We start from the raw sequence: 27,500 nt of genomic DNA on the forward strand, positions 1-27,500 counted from the left end.
GGGAAATGAGAACATGGAAGACAGAGAAAGCAAGCAGCAGAGAGGGAGATAGAGAAAGCAAGGAAAGGGAGGGTGAAAGACAGATAGAGAGAGAGAGGGAGAAGAGTGAGAATGAATCTGTGAGCATGTGTCTATGTGTTAACGTGTGATCCAGAGAGAGAGAGAGAGAGAGAGAAAGTGTGAGTGCTGGAGAATGAGAGGGTGAGAAAGAGCAAGAGTGGAAGCCAGAGGTGATGAACAGGAAAGAGCAGGGAGGAGCAGAGACAAATAGAGAGAGTGAGAGAGAAAGGGGAGGGAGGGAGACAGAGAGAGACAGAGAGAGAGAGAGAGAGATAGAGAGAGAGAAAGAGATAGCTGGCAAGGCGGAGCGTGAAAGAAAATGAGAAAGACAAAATGAGAAGAGAGAGGAGGAGGGGGGGGGTGGGGTGGCAGAGATTACAGAGCGAGAACAGTCCATTTAGAGTCCAGACACGTTGGGGCCGTCGTCTTATGTCATCTCACAGCGGCTCTGGCCTCTCCTCTCCACTCTCCTCCTCTCTTCCTCCCATCCCCCCATTCTCCCATATAATCAATAGCACGGCACTTAGGAGCACCGCTACACAAAGAACACAGCTACACACAGGAGCCTGCTCATTAGGGCAGGAATGAGGGGGGACCAGGGAGCAGATCACCCCACTCCATACCACACACACACACACACACACACACACACACACACCTCATCTATTCACCATTAGCAATTTGTTTGAGAAAAAGATCTTCGATTAATTGCTGTCTCACTCTTCTCGCACGCACACACACACATACACACACTGTCATGAAAGACTTGTGAGGAATGCTGTTCTGAGGTGTTAGCAGGGCTGCTGTGAGAGGAGTCTGCTTCCTGTCCCGTGTCTTAACTGCAGCTCTGCTCTGCTCCCTCCATTACTGCAGGGTTGTGGAGAGCTCAGCCCTATCAGCTGCTGCAAACCAGTGAGAGTCAGTGTGAGTCAGTGTGAGTGTGTGTGTGTGTGTGTGTGTGTGTGTGTGTGTGTGTGTGTGTGTGTGTGTGTGTGTCTGTGTGTGTTTGTGTGTGTCTGTGTGTGTCTGTGTGTGAGAGATGTTATGACAGTATCACAAGACATGGCACTAGAGATCCATCTCAGTGCTAGCATATGCTGTGCTAGCATATCCAACTTTGCGACAGTGCTTCAGATACAACTGTAGAGCTCTGTGCTAGATGCTATCTGTGTGAGACTGCTTAGGTTATACAGTGACAATCCCTGCCCAGTGATAAGTCCCGTGATGAAGCCCAGTTAGACAGTCAAATGAATGTCAAGCGCCCTATTTTCAAAATGTGTGGAGAGAGCTGAATTATGTATGATTGAACAATGCAAAGCTACATTCCAGAACAGAAGGCACTGCAATGCCGACATTCCGCAAAGAACGTCTAAATGTAGCAACACCCCTGTGCTGTCAGGGCGGCTCAAAGAATCTTATCTAATACTGCTAATAATATCTACCATGCTGGTGTGACAGCTTGGAGAATGGTATAAGAACGCTAACGGTGGAAGAGTGAGAGAGAGGGGGAGGAGAGGAGTAGTCGCTGTGGCCTGCTCTGGGCACGGAGGACCGGTGAATCTGGGCCAAAAACAGAACCGTGCGAGGTGACGTATGTGGAGCTGATCCCTCTGGAACCCCCGCCCCCCTCTCTCTCTCCGTCCCCGTCCCAGTCCTGTTCGTTCGCTCGCTCGCTCACCCGCTCGTCTCCTGAGAGAGCCCCATTTTAGGAGTAAATAATTCATCGGTAGACAGATGCAGCTTTTTATTGAGTTAATAATTCAGAGCGGCAGCCTCCACCCCTGGATCTGCAGGAGCCGCCTCCTCCCCCGTGCTCCATCCACATCCACCACACCCACCCATCCAACCCACTCAGCTCAGCACTGTGGGACCACTGTCTAACACACAACTAGTACTCACACACACACACACACACACATGCACACACACACACACATGCACACACACACACACACACACACACACACACACACACACACACACACACACACACATGCACACACACACACACACACACACACACACACACAAACACACACACACACACACACACACACACACACACAGACACACACACACACACACACACACACACATCCAACCCACTCAGCTCGTCACTGTGGGACCACTGTCTAGGTCTGACTCTGAATGCCAGGCTTCGTTGTGAAGATCTTGCAATAAAAGCATTCCTACCTCTAACACAACTAGTACACACACACACACACACACTCACACACACACACACACACACAACCTGTTTTGTGATTTGGTGATTTGTGTGATGCTTACAGGGACATGGTTTGATAAGTGTCTGCATTGTGTCAAAGCGCCATGCTAAAGACCTGGTTCGATGGCAGCCTGTCGTCCATAAAACCAACCCATGAATCAGACAACAGAAGCAAAGCCCTGCTGATCATATTTACACAGGCAATTTCCATGCGTGTGTGTGTGTGTGTATTCCCCGCTGTCCTTAGCAGAGTGTGTGTGTGTGTCTGTGTGTGTGTGGGTTTGCGAGGGAGTATTGACACAGAGAGGGAGTGGGTAGGTGGGCCATGTCAGTGTGGGGAGGGGCAGGGGAAACACGGCTGTTATGTTCTCTCTCTCTCTCTCTTTCTCTCTCTCTCTCAGGGCCTGACAGACCTGCTCCCTCTCTATCCCCCCATCCCCTGAAATGTACTATAATTTAACTGTATTGCTTCAGAGCGAAACTGTTGTCTCAGAGGAAGGCAGAATTTCATGTGGTGTCGTCAAAACAAACGGCGAGCGGAGAAGACAAATGTGACGGATTGTCTCCTCTGCTTAAGGAGGAGGAGGTATTCCATCTGACAGACTCCATCTGCCTTGGTTCAGTTGAAACCAAAGCCATCTTCCCTCTCCTCCTCCTGCTACTGCTGCTGCTTCAGGACACATATTATTTACTTCTCTTTAAATACCACTGACCTGAAATCTGAATTACTGCACGCCAGCAAATGCAGCCAGATTGGATTTAGGCGGCTCAATGAAAATGTGTTGAAAACTAACATCGTTGCCAGCCACCTCCCGGAAAAATCACACCAGCAAATTCCCTTCCTCTTTCTTTCTCTCGGTCTCCCTCTTTTTTAATTTCTTACTGCCTTTTGTTCCCTAATTTTTTAGTCAGAAATTTGTAAAAAAAAAAAAAAAGAGGTTCTCACACCAACAGATTCCCCTCCCATCCCCCCCCCCCCCCTCCCCTCTCTCCCTTCCACCCCCCCTCCCCCCCTCTCTTCCCCATCCCCATTTTTGAGAAATAAATGAGTGGGAGACGACAGAGGAGTACTGTTCTTCAGAGTGTGACTAGCACCATGGAAACCCCTCAACAGGGAGAGAAATGGTGACGGAGACTGATGTTTTAACAATACCAATCGCATCAATAACGCGACTGCATTGCCTCATCAGTCATCTGCGCATTCCTGCCCATTAATTGCCTGTTTTGCATCAGCTTCAACATCACAGCCACGCGTTATTGTAATTACCAAAGGGTGGTAACTACACGTCATCCATTATCACTGTTATTGCTAGTTACATAACTAAAACTCTTGCTCATGCTATTAGCGGCATAATTATGGTTGTGGCGGCTTTCTGGTGATGCTGATGATGATGATGCAGTTGATAATGACAATGGAGTTGTTTGTAAAAACGTCATCACAGTCTTCCTCATTCTGTCTCCCTTCTCTAACTCGTCCAAAGGCGGTTTAAATGACGCAGTCTCTAGCTTACATGTGTCTCATTTCTACGAGTGACGAGAAGCTCGTTGATGAGTAGCATACTACTGATCGGAACAGAGATAGGACTTAGGGAAGGTGAGACAGATGAGTGCAAGTAAGATAGAGATGGAGAAACACAAATAGAAAGAGAAGGGGAGGGAGAAACACAGTTCGAAAGAGAAGGAGAGGGAGAAACAGACAGTGAGAGAGAGCGAGAGAGAGAGAGATGGAGAGCCAGACAGAGAGGGAAAGTGTCAGAGAGAGAGACAGAGAGAGATGGAGAAATAGACAGGAGAGAGAGAGAGAGATGGCAAAACACAGACAGAAAGAGAGAGAGAGAGATGGAGAAACAGACAGACAGACGGAGAGAAAGACAGAGAGAGAGAGAGACAGAGAGAGAGAGAAAGAGAGAGAGAAGATTAGATGCGAATGTTGTCCGCTCTTTCTCTTCAGGCACAGCGTCATGCTGCTGTTATCTCTTAACCTTCAATTAGCAGCGGCAGGCAGTGTGGGGGCACATGGTGGGTATTGATCAGGAGCTAAATGCCAGCGCCACTCATGAACCTCCACCCCACCTACCCCAACCCCGGCCACACACACACACACACACACACACACACACACACACACACACACACACACACACACACCCGGCCACACAGGGTATTCCTCCGCTGCTGCCTGAATTATTGAAGCCCAGTAGGTAATTACACACAGAGGAAGACGCCCAGTGAGACAGCAGGGGAGAGAGAGAGCCTACACACACACACACACACACACACACACACACACACACACACACACACACACACACACACACACACACACACACACACACACACACACACACACACACTCACACTCTCTTTCTCTCTCTCACGGATGCCTACACTTCTATGTCTATAAGGATTGGTTTACAGTACACTAAACAGAAATACATGTCCATACAGTAACATGCTTATGGTTCTGTGAAATCTCTCATCTCAAAAGTTGTCTGTATTCTGACTGCATTGCTCAGACTTGGTCTGTCTGTCTTGGACAGATCCAATCTGCCCTCTTCTGTCTGCTTTATGCCTGTGGCAGGTGCCAGGGCCCCAGAGCCAGGACTATAAATCCCCCTGCAAGAGCGGCCTAGAGTAGGGGAGGGAGGGAGGGAGGGAGGGAGGGAGGGGAAGATATATCGGTGGGCACGCTTGCGTGACGCGTCTGGGCCGCAACTGGCCCACGCCCGGGCCAGGCTTGGCACGTCTCGCTGGCTACCGGAACACCAGAGAGGAAGGATAAGTCTGAAAAGCCCTGAGTCAGACTGCTCATTGCCTACAGTGCAACAGCGCAACACCAAGGACCATTACACCCCTGCTGAATCAACGTCTCTCGACACACACACACACACACACACAAACACACTCAATCAGACCCACACACACACACACACACAAACACACACACTCAAACAGACCCACACACACACACACACACACACACACACACACTCAAACAGACCCACAAACACAGACACGCACTCACTGACACACACACACACACACACACACACACACACACACACACACACACACACACACACACACACACACACACACACACACACACACACACACACATACACACACACACACACACACATACAGACACACACAGACACACATAGATACACACACAAACACTTCCACACACACACAGACACACACACTTAATGGTACATTCACACAACTAGCACACACATACATACTCAATCATACACTACCACACTACTTACATATCAGACACATACGCCACAACAGCCACAACATACATCAGCTTTAACTGATTGCACGCAAACAGGATTCTGATTCTCATATTCACATAGAACCTGGATTAAAATAGTTCCTGTCAAAACACTGGTATTAAGATTCTGTTTTCTGCAACTAAAAATACCCAGTAGCAAAAGCCTCCTCTCTAAGAGGTTAGAGGTGAATGGAACAGCCCTGGGTGTGATGTCCCATACAGGAAGTGTATTCACCTTTACCCCAGAGGCTCATGGGAGTTTGCCTTAGGGCAGAACCCACACATGTTTCCATTTAAGAATCTGACTGAGAACTAATATTTGAATTGAATATTTTAATTATTTATTTCTGCCTGAACCACAAACGTGTGGTGCACTTGAAGGGCTTCAGAAGACAGGACAGAGGAGCAGAAGTGGAACGCACATACACACACACACACACACACACACACACACACACACACACACACACACACACACACACACACACACACACACACACACACACACACACACACACACACACACACACAGGAGGAGCAGAAGTGGAATGCCGAGGTCCAGAAGTTTCCCCCTTCAACTTCTCCAGCCTATGTGTGTGTGTTGGACTGACCGACTGACTGATTCTGTGTCAGGGGGAATTAAATAACTTTAGCAGGATTACTGGGCAGCAGCAGTCACTCAGAGCTCCTCCTGACAGCCACGGTATATTCCCCCCCCCCCCCCCCCCCCCCCCCCCCCCCTCACTGAAGTGGTACGGCCCGCTGAGCTGCGCTAGCTGACAAAGGCAAGGCTGAGGTGGGGGAAGGAGAGAGCTCAACCATCTCCACACAGCAGGAGGGGAGGATTCTCCAAATAGACCCTTTGAACTGGGGGCGTGTCTCTGGCTCAGGGTGGAATAATGAGGGCTTATATAATTGCACAAATCAGTCTCTAACTCTGACAAGCTCCGACTCTCTAAACCGACCAGAGCAGCATGAGGCTAGGGAAGTAACAGACACGGTCGTTCTGCTAAAGCCTGATTGGATAGCTTTGGCTGGATGTGCTTCTCTGGCAAGGACACTCACCCATCAATCAGTATTCTGTAGGCATTGGCTATTTCTTTAAGTGTATGAGCTCTCTTTACTGGACTGAGAGGAGAGAGTGTGTGTGTGTGTGTGGGGAGAGAAAGAGAGCATGAGAGAGAGAGAGAGAGAGAAAGAGAGAGAGAGAGAGACAGAGAGACAGAGAGAGTGCTCTTGTATCTGCAGGACATCTTAGCCTAACATTCACCATGCTTTTTTTCTTTGACTATGAGGCCTTTTAATTATGAAGTTGCTCTGAAATCGTCCACACACACACACACACACACACACACACACACACACACACACACACACACACACACACACACACACACATACACACACACCACCCCACCCCATATTACCTTGCTTTCCTCTTGTCCCGCTTCAGCTGCCTGAGGAAGAAGATTTTACTTGTAGCTCTAAATAATCCAGAGTGCCTGGATGTATAATTAATGGTGCCAGCTCAAATAGAACACCCAGGGGTGTTCACACACATCAATATTCCATGGGCCTGTCACAGTGGGGAGGATGGCAGCCAGGCGTAATTTGTGGGCACACACACACACACACACACACACACCCACACACAGAGGCGCACATGTAGACACACCATCCATTCCCCAGTAACTTCCTCCTTGACTCTGTTGTCAGGGAGAAAAGGAAGGGAGGAAGTTACTCTCAGATGGGGCTGCTAGGTGTGTGTGCCTCTTTGTGCGGCGTGTGTGTGAGAGAGAGAGCATGTGTGTATCGACCGTGTATCATACGAAACCAAGCATATTGTGCACACACTGGTACTCTTAAAACACTGACTGACATGTGCCTAAACACACACACACACACACACACACTCTCTGTCTCTCCTTGTTTGTCACTGTACCACCCCCCGTACACAGCAGTTACGTCACCCATGTTGGCGCTCTGCTGTCCCACCAACCACACCACCAGTCGCACCAACCACATCAACGATCAGCGCCACACCAACCAATCCCGCTGGGTAGCAGCAGCAGACACAGGGTGATGCCAGGGCTGAGTAGGCGGGCACCGGGTTTGCCCATGTCCCTCTAACCTTTTCACCTCCTCCAGTGCCAATCGCAAACTACCCCTAACACCCCTGGGTGTTCTATTTGAGCTGGCACCATTAATTATACATCCAGGCACTCTGGATTATTTAGAGCTACAAGTAAAATCTTCTTCCTCAGGCAGCTGAAGCGGGACAAGAGGAAAGCAAGGTAATATGGGGTGGGGTGGTGTGTGTGTATGTGTGTGTGTGTGTGTGTGTGTGTGTGTGTGTGTGTGTGTGTGTGTGTGTGTGTGTGTGTGTGTGTGTGTGCGTGCGCGTGTGCGTGTGCGTGTGCGTGTGCGTGCGCGTGCGCGTGCGTGTGTGTGTGTGTGTGTGCGTGTGTTTGGGTGGTGGGCGTTGAGAACTGGGGTTGTCGTGAATGCGAGCGTCACGCAGTAAAATCTAGGGCAACTGAGGAAGGCGAGCCAAAAAGCTTGTCTCTGTGCAGCACGATTCCCCCCACCTCCCCCAGGGGGGGGGGTTACAGTATGGGGAAGAGTACTACTCTGGACTCTCCCAGACACACACACACACACACACACACACACACACACATTTGCAGATACACACACACACTCGCAGATACACACACTCACTCACTCACAGATACACACACTCACTCACAGACACAGTGACTTCCTCTATTCCATCTTCCCCCGTCTCATTCAGTCTCTTTCAGACGCTGCCAAAAGATGATGCCCGCCTTGGTCCTACTCCTCTTTCTCCTGTTTCTGTCTCAATCCGTCTCATTCTTTCTCGCTCCTGTTTTGAGTCCCATGCCTAGTTTTCACTTCTTTTCTCTATCCCCCCATTCTCTTACATTACATTACACCTCTCGCCCCTTTTCCCTACGGTCCGCTATCTTACCTCTCTCATTCTCTCTTCCCACATTTCTCTTCTCTCTCTCTCTCTTTCTCACTCTCACCTTCTCTCTCTCTCTTCCCCTCACATTCTCTCTCTCTGTCTCTCTGTCTCTCTCTCTCTCTCTCTGTCTCTTTCCTTTATCGCTTCCTCTGCCATCTTGCCAAATGTCTCTGAGCATTCACACATGAAAACATGTCCTGTGTAACTCCTGACAGAGGTTTCCATATTTGAACTACACTGGGTTTATCTTCGGGTCTGGCTAATTGAAGGCTGGGCTTTAAGCTCATTAATGACACGCTGGTTTTATATTTGGAACACGCGAGTTGGCTGCAGGACCATGCATTATTTATGCAGAGTGGGAGGATTTGTCTCTTTCTCTTTTCACTCTGATTTCACTCGCTAGCCTCTGATGAGGGGAGGAAGACACAAGAAAACACAGCCATTCGCAATCATGAACACACACACACACACACACACACACACACACACACACACACACACACACACTCTGTCTCTCTCTTTACAAACACACACACACACACACACTATGTCTCTCTCTCTACAAACACACATACACACACACACACACACACACACACATACACACACACACACACACACACACACACACATCCTGTCACTCTCTCTACAAACGCACACACACGCACACTCTCCCTCTCTCTCTCTCTCTCTCTCTCTACATGTTTCAGGAACCTCAGAGCTCAGAGTCCACAGGCTCACAGTGCTCCATCTCCTTCCCAGTGCTGCGCCTTATTTTTAGCTCCTACTTACACCCTCCCTTCCTCTTTCTCTTCATCTCTCTCTCCTTCTCTCTTCATCATCATCATCTCTCCATCTCTGTCTATTTTTCTCCTCGTCCTTTCATGCACATCCCAGTGTGTCAGAGAAATGATCTTTTCCTTTTTTTTCATTTTTCATCTCTTCATTTTTTTCCCCCCTGTCCTACATCTTCACATCTGTTTCTCACATGCTCCTCTCACCTGTCTGTTTCTACAAAATATTAAAAACTCTTTTCTCCCCTCTCTCTCTCTCTCTCTCCATCTCTATTTCTCTCTATCTCTCTCTCCTAGGTGATTTTTTTCCCCCACAGTAGCATAAAGGTCCCGTATCAGTGGAGTGTCAGGTCAGTTTTCTCTAATCAGCTTAAGGGGCGGCCGGGCCTGGTACTGTTCCCTAAGACATGTGGGCACCTACTGTGGAAGGGAGAAGGAGAGAGAGAGAGAGAGAGATGAAGAGAAAGAGGAAGAATTCCCCACTTCTTCCCTACCTCTCTTTTTCCACCAGTCCCTCTCTCTTTCACTCTCTCTTTTCACCTCTCTCACACCCTCTCTCTTGTGAGAGTGAAGCACAGAGCTCCCCATGGAGACGGCCCTGTGCTCTGTGCTCAGACAGAGGAGGAAGAAGAAGCCATTGATGTGTGTGTGTGTGTGTGTGTGTGTGTGTGTGTGTGTGTGTGTGTGTGAGTGTGTGTGTGTGTGTGTGTGTGTGCGTGTAGGAAGAAGAAGCCATGGATGCTCAGCTGCTCTCTGGCAACATTGGTCCAGTTCAGCACACCACACTCACACACACACACTCACACACACACACACACACACACCACACTGCTGCCCACTGACCTCCCCACTCCACAGGAGAAAAGAGGAGGAGAGAGAGGGAGGAAGAGAGAGAGGGAGGAAGAGAGAGGAGGGATGGGAGAGAGAGGAGGGTAGGGAGTCAGGGAGAGGAAGAATAAGGTGATAATGGACATTGAACAACATCTCCAGTCAATGCCATGGTGATCATCCTCAGCTGAGCAGTGTTAGCTGGGACAGGTTCCTGTTGGGCGCTTAGCGAATGCTATCATCCAAAGCATGCTCCCAGGGCATCAAACCCATGACCCTGGGTGATGTTAGCACCTTGCGCTACCAGTTGTGCTTTAGAGACACGTTACGGTTATATCATCATCAGCTGCAGCAGGGCATCCTTCTGAGTGCTGAGCAGCGGTAGCTAGGAGCGTTCCCTAGGCACCTAGGCATCCTCCTCCTCCGCAGTGTTCTACTCCTCCAGCCCCATCTGTCATCTGGGAAACTCCGGAACACTCTAAAAACTCCGTAGTATAATCACTGTCTCCATCAGGTGATGCCGTGTCAGGAGGAGCTCATTCCTCCGCCCCCTCATCTCTGCACCACCTGCCGGAAGCCCTCGCCCCTCCTCTCGCAGGGGTCTCCACTGATACGAAGCTGTTTGTTATCATTTCTAGGGGGCGAGGTTCATCTAATGACCGTCGACGCAAAGAGTAATTTCTGCAGTTGCTCTGATCGGTGACGCACTCCTGGCTCGAATCTTGATTAAAAACACCTACGATGTGCCAGTGCCTGTTTCTGCATGAGATAAACTCAAACAGAGCCCTCCTACGACAACCCCCCCCCCCCCTCTCTTTCTCTCTCTTTCACTTTCACTTTCTCTCTCTCACTGGGTACAGGTACATGGTGCAGTAGAGAGATGGAAAGGAGTTGAGGAGCACTGTGTGTGTTTGTGTGTTTGTGTGTGTGCATGTATGTGTAGGTTTTTGTGTGCATGTGTGTGTGAATGTGTGTGTGTATGTGTGTGTGTGTGTTTGTGTGTGTATGTCTATGACTGCATGAGAGCATCCATATGTGTGTACTAAGAGTGTGTGGGAGGGATTCAAATGATTTATTGCGTTGGCGAGTTCAGGAGCTACTGTCAGGGTGGGTGCCCGCCCTTAAAAGGAGAACTCCGACGACCGCCGCACCCTCTGGATCTCTGGATTGACGAGCGGAATAAACACACACACACACACACACACACACACACACACACACACACACACACACACACACAGACGCAGCACAGAGCCCAGGCAGCCGTCACCATCTGCTGAAGCCCACCTACAGCCGCACACATCACAACCACGACACATTCAGCTCCAACAGACGCTGTGCAAGGGAGTAAGGCACCCTGGGACATTCAAAGTCCTCCACAGCATCTGGAACGGCTAACTTTTGAGGGTGACTCATCACTGACATAATGGACAGCCCAATGCTGACAAACATATAATAATAATAATAATAATAATACATTTATATTATGTAAATAATAAATAATATCACATTTATATTATGTTAAAAGACGCTAAAAGGACGCATATCAATGTCTACCAGAAAGACAGTTGTGGTGGAACTGTGGTATTGAACTCAAAGAGGCCCCAGTATCAAATACAGAGTAATTTAATATATGTCATTTGAGCAATGTAGCTATATGCCATCTGTATAAATAGTGTCCTCCCACTGACAGCCATCTTTCCAGGTTGCGTTGAGGGTGGTGAGATTTCTATGAGTTTATTTTTGAAAGTCATGATGGTGGGGTTTGCGTGCGAAAGAAAAGCCCTTATATTTTCCATTCTGTGCGAGACCCGTAATCCCTGCCATGCTGTTCCATCTCATCAGAGTCATAGTTATTCTTACAGTAGACGGCCACACCTCCACACCCCCACATCTCCGCCCCTCCACACCCCTGTGCCCACAAAGCAGGAGAACACCTTCACATGGGTCCTTCCCATCTCCGTGCTCTCCCTCTCTCCGTCTCTCTCTCCCTCCCTCTCCCCCTCCCTCTGTCTTTCTATGTTTCTTTCTACTTTTTCCGATGTTCTCCCTTTCACTCTTCATGCCATGTTTTTGACTCTCTCCCCTCTGTCACTCTCTCTCTCTCTCTCTCTCTCTCTCTCTCTCTCTCTCTCTCTCTCTGTCACTCTCTCTCTCTCTGTCTTCCCTGTTTCTCTCTGTGTCTCTCTCCCTCTGCTGAACTCTGGTTAATCTGGCCGGCGTCAGCCTCGTCTTGATAAACATGGTGGGACAGGGCTGAGGGCCCCGGTCGTCCAAAGGCTGTGCTTCCCCCCCCCCCCCCCCCCCCCCCCCTCTCCTTTTCCACCTCGAGATCATATGATGCAGAGAGCTCAAGATTCTTGGCACAGGAAACAACAAAGGCCCCATAAAAATCCTTAAAAAACAAGTTAGAGCCTTTTCAAATCAACCGTGGGGGCCTGGGGCGGACGCTCTTAAAGGATGACTGCACAGGGATTTTTCTCAATGAGGTCGGATTTTAAGAAGGGGGGAAAAAAAATGCTGTGCTGTCATGGCGACCAAATCGGGCATATTCCGCTCTGTGATGTGATGTGGGGGTGGGGGGTGGGGTTCTGCTGTCGAGGGTTTTGGGTGGCATGTCAAGCAGCATACTCCCTGCTTTTATAAACATCAGGATGTTCTACAAAATAGAGTGCTCGACCACAGGAGAGCACATGGGCCAGTTGGCTACAGATCAAGGGGCAGATCCTGGCCAGAGGACAGCCAGAGCCATCCTGTAGAGTGTCACTCTTATATCGGGGAGGTTTAAATCTGTGGTTATGGCCAACAGCTGTATCCATTTGAACCCCTCAACGATCCATCCATCTTCTTCCTTTCTCTGGTCTGCACGCACAGCACGTCTTCCCAGGCCCAGGCTCATGGAGCTGTTTCCTGCCCATCTTAATCACTGCCCGAGGGGGGGGGAAACCTTAGCAAACACTGCGCCTTCTTTTGCAAGACCAAGCTCACCACAAGCTGCACAATGGAGAGCCACTCGTCCATGTTCTAAACCTCTCTCTCTCTCTCTCTCTCTCTCTCTCTCTCTCCCCTCCCCCACCATCACATGATGGCCCTGCTCTCCTGAAGCTGCAGATAGGCAGATGATCCCCCTCTACTGTGAGTGCACAAAGAGCAAAAATGAGAGACATTTTGCACAGGAAATGACCAGCACAAACTAGCCTATCTGATTACCCTGTGAGAGTGTGTGCAAATACCCAGAGCCACCCTAGTGCGTGGGACTTTAACGTGGCAGAGGCAGTTTTGGGGGGCATTTTTCTCTGCTTTTTTCTCCATTTCTCTGTGCTGTCAGTGCCAATTCTAAGCTCCACGGGAACATCTTGTTTCCTTTTAATTGAATCCAAGAAATCCACATAGTTTGGGAGACAACGCTGGCTAGGGATGAAGAGGGGGGGTGGGTAAGGGAGGATGAGGATGAGGAGAGAGAGAGAGAGATGGAGAGAAACAGAGAGAGAGAGCGAGAGAAAGAAAAACAGAGAGAGAGAGAGAGATGGATAGAAATAGAGAGAGACAGGGAAAGAAAAATATAGAGAGAACTTTGACACAAAGTTGCTCTACTTAAGCACATAAAACAACTTACAACTGACAAGGTTAAGAGGGGGGGACATTGTAGCAGTCCTCATCCACCTGTTCCCTAGCCACAACTAGACAAGTCCCTGATGTCTCCATTGTCCACTGCATCAGAACAGACACTCTGAGGCACACCATCTGTCTTGATTCTATACAGGTTAAATTGAATTACAGGCAGCTTCACTGGGCTGCATTTTAAGAACAAATAACAGCCTCAGAAATCCTCATCTTACGGCGTCACTGAGACAATTGTTCCACATGTGGCTTCATCAGGATCCAAATCTCAAATGCCGTCTCTGCCACGGACAGCCACACAGGCCCTAAACTAGATGATCAAACTCACTCCATCACTGCATGATTAGCCTCAGTATGAAGTGCTGCTGCATGTGTTTGCCTGTGGCATGTGTGGGTCCTTAGAGCCTCTGTTACCTCGTTTCCACCGAGGCCGTACCGGTGTCGGATTTTCAGCACCAGCACCAGCGCAATTTTGGTGGAAACATGCAGAACTGGTGCCAGATTGGGCACCGGCCCGGCACCGGCACCATGTCGGTGGAAACGAGGTATGCGTGGCTCAGATTGAAAGTCTGGAGACAGACCTCCATCACTCAGCGGCAGGTAGCGGCAGAGCACACGTCAAGACCCAAAGGGCATAAAAAAATAAAGATGCACTCAAAAAAAAGGACTTAATTCTAATAATAATGTACTTTTTTTTGCGGCCATGTCCCTCAGCACTGCGCTCCAATCTCCTCGAAATGAAGTGAGCGTAACCTTTACCAGACTGCAACCTGTGTTATTATCATCACAAAGGATGGACATTAACCCAGGAGAGTTGGGGGGAATTATAAGCCGCGTGATGATTGGTTGCTACTCTGTCTCTGTGTGAGCCTGCAGAGATGGTTGCCTGGCGATGGCAAGTCTAAGCAAGGATGGGGGGGGGGGGGGGGCACTAGAGGGAATATGACGGTTACTCCAGAAAACACACATCTGCAGTCTCATTCTCTCTTTGCCCTCCCCCCTCTTTCTTTCTCTCTCTCTTTTCTCTCGCTTTATTTCTCTCTGTATTCCTCCCATTTGGTATTTCTCTTTCTCTCAGGATATTCAGCAAGTGTCATCTCCCCTGCACACACACAACTCACACACACACACACAGATGTGACGTTTCTGCTCTAGTGAATGGTTAGCATGTGTGTGTGTGTGAGCTTGTGTGAGCTTGTGTGTGTGTGAGGAGTGGATAGTTCGCCAGCAGACTGTGGGAGACCATCTGGCCAAGGTGCTGCCTGTCTCCCCGGTCTCTTTATTTCTGGCCTTCAGTGACTCCCTCACGCCACGGCAGACAGCCGCAGCCGGGTCTGGGGATGGAGCCGGCCCAGATGGGTCCAAGGGTCGGCTGCAGACTAGAACTGTAATCTACCGCAGTCCAGAGCGGCCGCAGGAAGGGGAGGCCAGAGGGAGACCTGCTGCTTCATCGCCTCTCGTCACTCGCTCTCACGACCCAAAGCTGGACACTGACAGTGATTATCTCGTGCTGAAAATCGGCTTCAACATCCAATCAATATTCAGCGGTTTGTCTAGCTCCACCCTATGGTCCCTGTCAGCACTACTTGGTACCTCAACGGAGGGGTAACTACAATCAGCAGTGAGATACAGCAGACACTGAGATTCGAAAAACGGACAACACCCGTAAGAGCAAAGTGTGGAGCGTGTCTGAGAGAAAAGGGGTATATGACTGTATGTGTGGAGCTACTGAGCTACAGAGAGAAAGTGAATGAGAGAGAAAGAGAGAGAGGAGATAGAGATAGAGAGGGATAGAGAGAGAAGAGAGAGATGGCGAGGGAGAGAGGGATAGAGAAAGAAGAGCGAGAGAAAAGAGAGGGAGACAGAAGAAGGTAAGAGAAAAGAGAGAGGGAGAGAGAGAAGAGAGAGAAACTTAAATATAGCTTTTCGGTTATCATAATGAAACCCATGAGATTTCATTATTTCGCACTTTCGCAAAGTGTTGGACAGGTCCACCTGTGCACACCGCTCTGTGGAGCTGCTCAAGTTTAATACATTCAATCAGCAGCACTGAGTCATAAACTAGCGAGCTAACTAGTCAAAACACAGCAGACTTGCTTGTCAATCACTGGCAATAGGGCCGTCGCCACTGATGAATGCTAACTAGAAATTTAGCCTGGCTGTAAATTTGGCAACAGTCAATTCGTTTTGATTGGTACATGACAAAGGTCATGGTACACAATGATACGTTATTTTTTACCTATAAATGAGGCCATATACAGTGCATTAAGAATTTATATTTTTTTCTATTTTTGGTGTGCAAATTTACTTAAATGGAAAAACTGAAATATCACATTGATGGAAGCATTCAGACCATTTACTATATTTAGTTGAACAACCCTTGGCACTGATTACAGCCTTGAGTCTTCTTGGGTATGCCACCAGGATTTGGGGATTTTCTGCCATTCTTCTCTGCAGATTCTCTCAAGCAGATTCAAATAGGGGATTTGAGTATTCATTGATGCTGGGGAAATTAATTCAAACAATTTTAGCACAAGGCTGCGACATAACAACATGTGAAGGGGTCTGTATTTTAAGTGCACTGTAATTTTCTTAATTTCTTCCAGACAAACAGCAGATACATTTCTTCGACATCTGAACAGAAATAGAAATAGACCCCCCTACTTGACCTATAGATGAACCATCTACCTAATGCAGTGGATGGGAAATAAAGATAAATTAAGATTAATAATTAATAATGTCCATGGCTCCTTTAAATGACAAATGCCACCCATGAATCTACACTATCTACCACTCCCTTCTACTGTAGAGGCCATGTTATACACACTACAACACAAGATGTTGTGAGGACAGTCACAGTGGACAGATATTAAATCAAATCAAATCAAATCAAATCAAATCAAATCAAATCAATCATAGTTTATTTATACGGCGCCTTTCATACCAGGAGGTAACACAATGCGCCTATCAGCATATGGGTATATCTGCACAGAGCATTTCAATGAATGAAAATACTTTGAAGTTTGTATTCCTGGGCATGACTCTGGGAGTGAGCACGAGTAAAGCGCCGTGTCCTAAACAGGGACGCAATGAGCCGATGCGCTGTGGTGTCGCCCCGGAGATTTGACATGAAAGAATATTAATTACCACGGGCGTAAATCGCATTGAGTTGACATTTTAATCTGCTGTGAGAGGCGTGTGGTAATTCTCCGAAAAAAAAGGGCTGTCCTACACACCATTGATTGCAAGGACTCATCAGTAAGTGGCTCCGCACGACAGCTGAGCTGGGTCAGATATGGACTCATCCTAGATCGGTCCTGGATCAATGGGTCAGACATGCCAGTAAGCTGGTGTGGACTCATCCTAGATCGATCCTGGATCATTTCCAGAGCCAGTCCTTTCCGTCCCTCATCATCAGGCAGTTTGGGCCAACTGGATAAAGCTCTTAGGGAGAATATTGGGAATCCCTGATCAAAGTACATTGATTTTCTGTTGCCGATGCAGTCTCTTGCTCGTATCCAGTCTTTTTTGCGGTGAGACCACGCCGGTGTGGCCGATCTAACTGTTGGGCAGGTCTTCCGGTTGGACGCTCACATTAGTAAATCTGCTCTGAACGTTACATATTCTACAGCTGTGACACTGCGGCCTCTGGATGGCAGTAGACTGGATGGGTGTTACCACCAAAAGGAGTTACTCCCTCCAAACTCGTTTAAGTTGGTCAAGGCCTAACGCTCATACAGCCTGGCTTTACAACGAGAGATTATATTCTCTGAAGAAAACATGCATAGGGCATATTTGTTCCTTTTTTGTCGAAGATCATCTGACCATTTTAACAACAAGATACTAAAAGTGCATAAAAAGGCAATCAGTGGCTGTGGCTATCTTGGCATACCATAATAGGGTATCTGAGGGCAAGGAATGCACCCAAAGCTATGGACATGCTGCGGTAAATGTCATAAAAACACTCGTTTTACCAAAACATGTGAACCAAGCTGAATTAAATTAGACATATTTAGAAGATTCATTTTATCTCTGAGTCCTATGGGCCTTTCCTAGTGTGAACTGATTTTACTTATTGCTTTGTCGCTACTGTGAGATGCTTGTACAGTTTACCGGATGTGGCCAAATTAAAACACTTCCCATAATTAGGGCGCTGAAATCAGAAGCTTGACTGTTGCTATGCTACTGTCCAAATGTTGCCCCTCCAGCCCAGGTGTCTGTTTTTTGTGACGAATGTAAATGTGACCTGGAGTACTCTGTGACTTTTATTGATTACGTCACTTTTGATCAGCTGTCGAGAGAACGAACCACAACAGGTGTTTAGATGCAGCTGAATAGCTTTTTTTCCCCCATTCATTTATTGACTGGCTATTAACGTGACCTTGAGGTCAACCTTTTTGGATAAGTTTGGGGAAATCAAACTAAATCCACTTCTCTTCTGTTCTCCTCACAGCCACCACCCACCAAAAAAACAATTGAGGACACTCGCACCCTGTTGTCATAACAACCTCTTCCACCCTTAACAGCTGGTACAAACACACACACCTTGCACACACACATACACACACTCTTGGGATGACAACCATCTCAGTGGAGAGGTTATGACTCCTCTTGTGTGTTTGGATCTCTTAAGGCACTGCCTCAGTGCTGTTTTTCAACAACACCTGTTAGCCAGGCTGGCATCCTCTCTAGTCACATACACACACACACACACACACACACACACACACACACACACACACACACACACACACACACACACACACAGAGACTGATGTCAACAGTGTAAGGAAATTCTGCAGTGATTTGGGAAAAAAAGGGGTGGAAACACCAATATCCTTGACATATTCCGGCATAACTTTCCCTAATTCCCCTGTGTGCAGTGTCACTGCTGAGGGATGTAGGTGTAGTTCACCAAAGGTCATCAAATTAAAACCCTTTCCATAATTAGGGACAGAACTTGACTGTTGCTATGCTACGGTCCAAATATTTCCCCGCCATCTAATGTATCTCTTATGTGTGATGTATGTAAATGCTACCTGAGGCACTCAGTGACTTGAGTTATTGATAATGTCACTGCAATCAGCTGAGCGAAACCGCCACGGGGGTTCAAACGCGGCCAAATGGCTTCTCTGGCCATCGATTTATTGGCTGGCAATTATTGTGACCTTTAGGCCAACCTTTTTTGAGCAGGTTTGGTAGCAACATCGGCAGCAGATACTTGATGGACTCTGCCTGGAAAGAGGAGAACATGCCGGAAGAATGCCGGAACATTCCCTTGTGATCAGAGGTGCTAGACAGAGGAAAGGTTACTGGGCCAGGTAGGTAACGGACTCCGCGGAACGTTCCGGATTCTGGGTAGAGTGAGAAAAAGACTCAGGGGGGAGGAGGGGTTATGAGTGCGGACATCATGGCTCACAGAGAGAGAGCGCTTGAGCCTGATAAGGTGTGACAGAAGAGACAAAACACTATGAGATACAGTGTGGGGCTCGGGGGAGAGATCTCCCCAACACACACACACACACGCACATACACACACACACACACACACACTCACACACCGATGAAATGACCTTCGTTTGCCTGTCAGAATAGACCTGGATCCCATGCACACCTTTCAGTAACTCTGACAGTGCATGCAGAAACACACACACACACAAACACACACAAACACACAAACACACACACAAACACACACTACACACTGTCTTAATTTCACACAGTATTTGGTCACCATTTCTAGTGTGAAATCATCTGTCATCAACCTGTTATCTAGGCAAGCCTTAAAAGCAACACAACAGCAAAGGCAACGTACGGTTTCATCACATTTCTACTCCGTGTCCTAAACACATACCCTGGCCCAACACACTCCGTTCCCTTAACACAGTCTGTGTCCTTAACACACTTCCTGCAAGATCCCACTGTCATTTGCCTTAATGTCAACCCTGTTCAAATCCTCCTTTACTTAAGAAGCCTCTCTCTCCCCCCTTCTCACTTCCTCTCTCTCTCCTCCTCGCTCTCTCTCTCTGTATACTTGTATAGTAAAGACTATATTTGTTTGTGTGTTTGACTATTTTTTCTTTCCCGCCTCTCAATCCTCCTCTCTCTCTCTCTCTCTCTCTCTCTCTCTCTCTCTCTCTCTCTCTCTCTATCTATCTATCTCTCTCTGTATACTTGTATAGTATAGACTATATTTGTTTGTGTGTTTGACTATTTTTTCTTTCCCGCCTCTCAATCCTCCTCTCTCTCTCTCTCTTCCTCTCTCTCTCTCTCTCTTTCTCTCTATCACTCTGTAGCTGTGGATGGGGTGAGACGGCTTGTTCTTTTGTTCCACCATCCATGTCTCTCTTTTCTCACCTCCCTAATGAGGATTTTGGAGAGCGTCAGCGCCAGCAGCAGTGGGAGAGGGAGTGGGAGTGGGAGCGTTGGCGGCGGCAGTGGCGGTGTTGCAGAGAGACACCTGGGAATACTCCAGCCGCTCCACACATCTCTCCCCAACCCCCGTCTGCATCTCAAATGGAGCTGCTGGGATTGGGAGCATGAAAGGGGGGATCTGGGTTTGGGGGAAAGCAAACAGAATCCACTCCTATCCTCTCCTATTCTCCTCACAGCCACAAAAAAAAAACACAATTGAGGACACTCGGTGCACTGTTGTCATAACAACCTCTTCCACCCTCAACAGATGGTACAAACACACACACACACACACACTGGCCATCTCAGTCAAGAGGTTGGGACTACTCTTGTGTCTTTGTATCTCCCAGTACTGCCTCAGTGCTGTTTTTCAACAACACCCATCAACCAGGCAGGCATTCTCTCTAGTTACATACACACACAGAGAGACACACACACACACACACACACACACACAAAGAAAAACAGAGAGAGACACACACACAGATGATGTCAACAGTGTAACAAAATTCTGCAGTGATTTTGGAAAAAGGGCCTTTAGCACCAACAGCCTTGACGTATGCAGGCATAACAGCTCCATCACTCCCATCCGACCCCAAAAGAAAGCCTCCGACACCGGAGGGGCGTGTGCTGTGGCATCACATCTGCTCCCCCTGACATACGGATGGACCTGTGTGCGCAATAGCTGTGCTTGGCCAGGGAGTCAACAAATCTGCAGGGATTACTCACAATCCTCAAGTCTGCACACTCATTCACCCAACCCCCCCCCCCCTCCCAACACACACACACACACGCACCCACACACTCCCCAGTCAGGGAGAAGCCAGGCACAGACAAAGGTAAATAAATAAATAACTATAAATAAATAAAACAGCTCTTTTCCCCCAACACTCTCCCGCTGTTCTAATCCAATTTTGCAGGTCTATTTTTGGGCGACTGTGGCATACATTAGCATGCGTGCAGCATCCTGTCTGGATCCACAGTGACGGGTGTGGGACGGTCAGGCGTAGGGTGGGCTGGGTTCGGTTGGTGCCATGCAGCAGTGGCACTAGAGCGGATGGCACGGTGGCCCATCTGGGTGGTGAGCGGTGCCAAGGAGCTGGCACGTGGCCCCCAAGAGCCATGTTGAAATAATCAGCCCCTCCCTCCATCTGAAACAGGACATCACCTGACATCATAATGGCAGGCTGGGCTTCGGAATATGCAAAACAGGCCACACGACACAGGTGTCGGCACGGAAACCACTAGATCCAAGCACAAAGGCTTGGATGTAAATTGGTTGAACTGGAATGCGAGGCATAGCGGTGAATAGCAACCTCACACCTTTGCATGCAAACTCAGAGACGCGATCCGATATTCTGATCAGAACCTGTGCTTCATTTTGCTTTGCTGCCATGTTCCGCTCTGACAGGGTGTGTGTGCGTGTTCGTGTGTGTGTGTGCGTGTGTGTGCTCTCTGAGATAAGCCCTTTGCAGCTGAGCAGGTGTGGGGATGAAAGGCGGCACTCTGATGAGGTCAGAGAGAAGAGCAATGCATGCTGGGACTTCAGCTTTTACACAGGGCAGCAGAGAGTGGAGTGGCTCCCAAATCAATCTTTCATTCCAGATGGAAGACATAACTCACTTATCTCATAAGTCACTCTCCTATGAGGAGAACCCTCAGCTATTTTTGTTCTTGGTAATTACTAACAAAAATGAGGCCAGTGACTGAAAGAACACACACTAACTACACGGAAGCCTGAAGGGTGTACATTTATAATGTGTGTGTCAGGGGGCATATTTATAATGTGTGTGTCAGGGGGCTTGCTCTGGGTGATACATAGTGTTTACATGGCTCCCATGCAGTCACATGTCAGAGAGACTACTACCCTGTATTGCCCCATGGTCTCTCGCACACACACACACACACACACACACACACGCACACACACACACAGACACACAGACACACACACACACACACACACACACACACACACAGACACACACACACACACACACACACACACTCACACACACACACACACACACACACACACACACACACACACACACACACACACTAACACACACGCACACACACACACAGACACACACACACACACACACACACACACACACACACACACACACACACACACAGACGTTTCCTTGTCTCTTTATGCCCCTCCACTGATGTCGCCCTTGGACATAGACCTGTGGAATTTGTTGGGAGAGAGGTAAAAAAAAACACAAGATCACTATGGCAACAGGACTGGTTCAGATACAGTGATAGAGATAGAGTGAGAGGCAACGACAGTGACAGATATGAAGAGGAGGAGGTTGAAAGGATGTGTGCCTGTGTGTGTGTGTGTGTGTGTTTGTGCATGTGTGTTAGTGTGTGTGTGTGTGTGTGTGTGTGTGTGTGTGAGAGAGAGGAAAGATTTGAAAACACGTCAAATACGAGCTCAAAGGGTGGGCTAATGAAAATAGAGGAGAGGGCAAGGTTAAACTAATGGAAGAGATGAAAGAAAAAGAGAGAGAGTAGGCGTTGGTGGTATGTATTTTTTCATTACGCCATACCTTCTTGACATTTCTTTGGGGTGTACGGTATATGAAAAAAAAGAAGGTGACAACCTGGCATTTGAATAAAATCATGTGGCTAATAAACTGCTTTTGTAGATGAAAGAAGTCATCTGAAGATAAAGTTATACGTGGTAATATTTTGCATGATTCCATATGTAGTTTTATTAAATTGAAACTACATTACCCATCATGCACTACAAACTCTGGAATTGTCTGACAGTCAACAGAGTCATTCGTGTGGAAGTTGAGTGCTAAGGAGACAACTCCTTGCTGAAGGGTTAAAAAGATCACCCTTCATTAATTTCAACACCACTCCACTTCCTCCTCGTCTCAGAACACACAAACTAATCACACCTAGGTTTTATGGGAAATGTAGGCTAGATAACCATTCTACATTCTACTAACAGAAGGCAGACTAAGCTCCCACTGTGAGCAGGGAGCAGAGAAGACACAGCTACATTTTTCACACGGAATGTGCAAAGTATTCAGATGTACGGACAAACATAAGTGAGGAGGGGAGGCTCCCATATCTCTTGGGGGAGAGGGAGAAACGCCTCCTCGCTACGCCACTTCCTGTCATGAAGTGAGGAACAACCGCTAAGAACTCTTGTAATCAAGTCTTGCTGTTATCAATACATACAGTATGATTCATTATAAATACTGTTTTTATACCGATTGATATTTGTCTATTTGTATTACTGTAACTATTGTTTTATACTTTTATACTTAATTGTGGTATTGTATGCACCCTTTTACTTCCTTTAACTTGCACTTCAGCAATACTGTAATATATTATGGTAATGAAGCACTTTTTGAATTGGAAAAAGACAGAATGATAGATAGAGAGAGAGAGAGAGAGAGAGAGAGAGAGAGAGAGAGATCCACAGATGCTGCATGGCTGAAAGAAACGTTAAAAGACAGAAAGAGAGAGAGAGAGAGAGAGAGAGAGAGAGAGAGAGAGAGCAATCCACAGACGCTGCATGGCTGAAAGACAGAAAGAGAGAGAGAGAGAGAGAGAGAGAGAGAGAGAGAGAGAGAGAGAGAGAGAGCGATCCACAGACGCTGCATGGCTTAAAGAAACGTTCCAATAAAAGCTTCACACCTCGAGGTAAAGAGGTGTGAGCCAGCTGGCCTGTACAGCCTGCTCACACCAGCACAGCCCTGCCTGAAAACACAGCACACACACACACACACACACACACACACACACACACACACACACACACACACACACACACACACACACACACACACACACACACACACACACACACACACACACACACACACACACACACACACACACACACACACAGCCTGCTCACACCAGCACAGCCCTGTCTGAAAATACAGCACACACACACACACACTAGCCAGGAGGAACAACTACACACACGCATGCATGTTCACACACACACACGCATGGATGAACACTTATACACTCAGCATACAGAGACTAATACACACACACACACACACACACCCACACTAGCCTCGAGGAGCAACTACACACAAACATGTACATTCACACACACACTCAAGGATGAACACAAATACGCTCAGCATACAGAGACACACACACGCACACACACACACACACACACACTTACACACAGTCCAGGTGACGTGCAGCTGTGCACACATCCTTAGCCTGTGATTTAGCCCAAGTCCAACCAATACACATGAATGCACACACCCATACACTGAGATTGCCACTTGCGCGCACACACTCACACACACACACACACACACACACACACACACACACACACACACACACACACACACACACACACACACACACACCACACACACACACACACACACACACACACACACACACACACACACACACACACACACACACACACACACACACACACACACACACACCCACACACACACACACACACACACACACACACACACACACACACACAAACACACACACACACACACACACACACACACCGAGACACGCCCAGTCTGCTATCATCTTCTCCTCTGTTCTTGTCTGTCATAGATGAAGCAGGTCTGCTTCCTGTGAGGATATCTAATCTGGATATCAAGACTCCTCCTCTTTTAGCCCATCCAAGACATCCAGTACCCCAATCAATATCAGTGGGATTATTTCAGATACTTCAGACGGCTGCACACTCCGTTCCCCCGCACTGATTGAAGTAACCAAGAACTTCTGGCCAGGGTGAGTGAAATGACCTCACATGGAGTGACGACTTCTCTGAGTGTAATTACTGGGTGTCGCGGAGATGGTGTGACCGGCGCTCACCTCTGTCTGCTGGAGACTGTCATCATCATCGCTGGCCATGAGCTGTCACCTCTCTCACATGTTTAACCTTTGGGAGTCTATATCTGTGTGTGTGTGTGTGTGTGTGTGTGTGTGTGTGTGTGTGTGTGTGTGTGTGTGTGTGTGTGTGTGTGTGTGTAAGAGCGTATTTGTGTAGCCTGAATGGTATGCAAATATAACCAGACTAGTCTGGATTAAGAGAAGTCCAGAACAAGCATCTCCACTTTTCTCAAGAACGTCATCAACATCATTGCCGTCATCACCATCGTCATCATCATCATTTTTCTAACAGTCATCATCATCATCATCAACGTCGTCATTAACATCATCTTCAACGTCATCATTAACATCATCATCAACGTCATCATTCTCATCGTCATCATTAACATCATCATCAACGTCGTCATTAACATCATCATCAACGTCATCATTCTTCTCATCGTCATCATTAACATCATCATCAACATCATCATTCTTATTCTCACCGTCATCGTTCTCATTATCATCATGAAAAATGATCAGTTGTCGTAATCTTAACCAAAATCATTATTAACTTGAGAGTCTTGTGCATCAGCATAAATTACGTCATCATAAATCACACTCACATTATACAATATATAAACTACAATCTAACAAACAAAACATTCTGCAGACATTTGAAGGATTATATGGGATGAATTAGTCTTTAGTCTTTAGCTTTACGAGTCAGACTGCACCTAAAAGCAGCACTGACAGCTAACAGAAGCTACTGTGCTGCGGCTAGATAATTATTCAGGATGATTAATTGAGGAGGGAAAGGATAAGACAGAGGTGAAGATGGATTTCAGTTGAAGATGAATCAAAGACGTGACCTCAACAGATTATATCACTGATGTCAGAGCTAGGATGACCTGATTTCTCAAATAAAACCGAGGTCTCATTCACACCTTAATCTAATCTTAAGCTATATTCGTCATGTTGAGTTTATTTCTCATCAATTTCCACCTAATATACACAATCATTCTGAAGATAAAATAGATATTACTCTTCTGTAGCTCTCAATAAGTGTGTTTCAGTGTCCAACAGCATCTTTTCATGAGTCAGATCTGACCTACATTGATTAGCACAGGGCAAACGTAGCTATTTCATTGAATTATAGTGACTGCAGAGTATAGTATTTCAAAGAACTACAAATAGTGAATCATCACTTTTAGTGTTCACTTTAGCTTGGCTAAATAGTGAATCAGCCAGCAGGCACTATGAGTAAGAGCTGCTTGTTTTACCTTACAACAATAAGCACTACTAAAGCAATACAGCTGGTTTAGCACAGTAACAGTATGCCAGTTTGATAGCATCTGTGTTCCCTACTGGCCTGATTCTCTGTGACAGAGGAGGGGGGAAGTTAGGCACTAAGGCTTATAGTGACTACTCATGTGTCATCCTCCTGAGCGCTGTATCCGTCTCTCTGTGATGGAGGCTAGAGAGTATACTAAGACCAGGCTACAGTGGCCAGCCATATTTCATCTCTCCCCATTGTTTGTGTGCTTCCTCTAAATTGAGATCATAGTGAGGTGACTATCCATGTTTTCATGTTTCCATGTTCATATTCGGACTTCGTCTCTTACATTTACATTTACATTTAGTCATTTAGCAGACGCTTTTGTCCAAAGCGACGTACAAGGGAGAGAACAGTCAAGCTAAGAGCAATAAAACCTGGTGTAACAATAAATATAGCTTTTTTTTTTTTTTTTTGAAGAAGAAATAGAAAACGACATAGAAAGAAAAAGAAGTGCTGGTGTGTGGGCAGTGAGTGGAGAGGAGAGGGAGATGTGATCCACGTCTGGTCCTTATGGACTGGGTGTTCCTGCTGAAGAGTGTGTGTGTGTGTGTGTGTGTGTGTGTGTGTGTGTGTGTGTGTGTGTGTGTGGAGGACTGGTGGGGTCTGACTTACTTTGCGCTCCTTGTCCCCGTACTCCAGACCCAGGGTGTCCATGGCACGGACGATGGCGGCCAGGGACTGGATGGTGTTACTGTAGACCACGGGCTTGTACTGCTTCACGTCGTCTCCAGAGAAACCATCCTCGTGGATAATCCTGCGAGAACGCACAGGAGGAGGGAGCACACGTTAGAATCACGCACACAGATACACACTCAAACACACATTCTCTAAATGCCCCGATCAAAAACTAAAATACTACACATTACACAATCCCACACACTGTATCATCCACGTACGTAGTAACATGCCATATCATGTTGCTGTATATGGACACAACGGGGACACACTCAACTCTGCAATCGCTGACAGACACAGGGGAATCGTGGTATGGGTTACACGGGTTACTGAAATAATGAGAGGTCTACATTTGAGTCACAATAGAGGATATTCATAAAAACAACCCAGAAAACACACAATCCGAAACAGTTTGTTCCCTT

At 47.4% G+C, this 27,500-nt stretch overlaps 1 protein-coding gene across 2 annotated transcripts in view; it reads right to left on the reverse strand.

Annotated features, from left to right (window-relative positions):
• Nucleotides 1-27,500, reverse strand: part of gnao1a (guanine nucleotide binding protein (G protein), alpha activating activity polypeptide O, a) — a gene marked incomplete at its 3' end in the record, with an annotated part of 102,032 nt that overhangs the window by 50,179 nt on the left and 24,353 nt on the right. For both annotated transcript variants that reach the window (XM_080842325.1, XM_080842326.1), the window contains exon 3: nt 27,016-27,157. In XM_080842325.1, coding sequence (XP_080698451.1) covers nt 27,016-27,157 — 142 coding nt within the window. The remainder of the gene's footprint in view (nt 1-27,015; nt 27,158-27,500) is intronic.

This window comes from Sprattus sprattus (genome assembly GCF_963457725.1).
Source record: "Sprattus sprattus genome assembly, chromosome: 7".
NCBI lineage: Eukaryota > Metazoa > Chordata > Actinopteri > Clupeiformes > Clupeidae > Sprattus > Sprattus sprattus.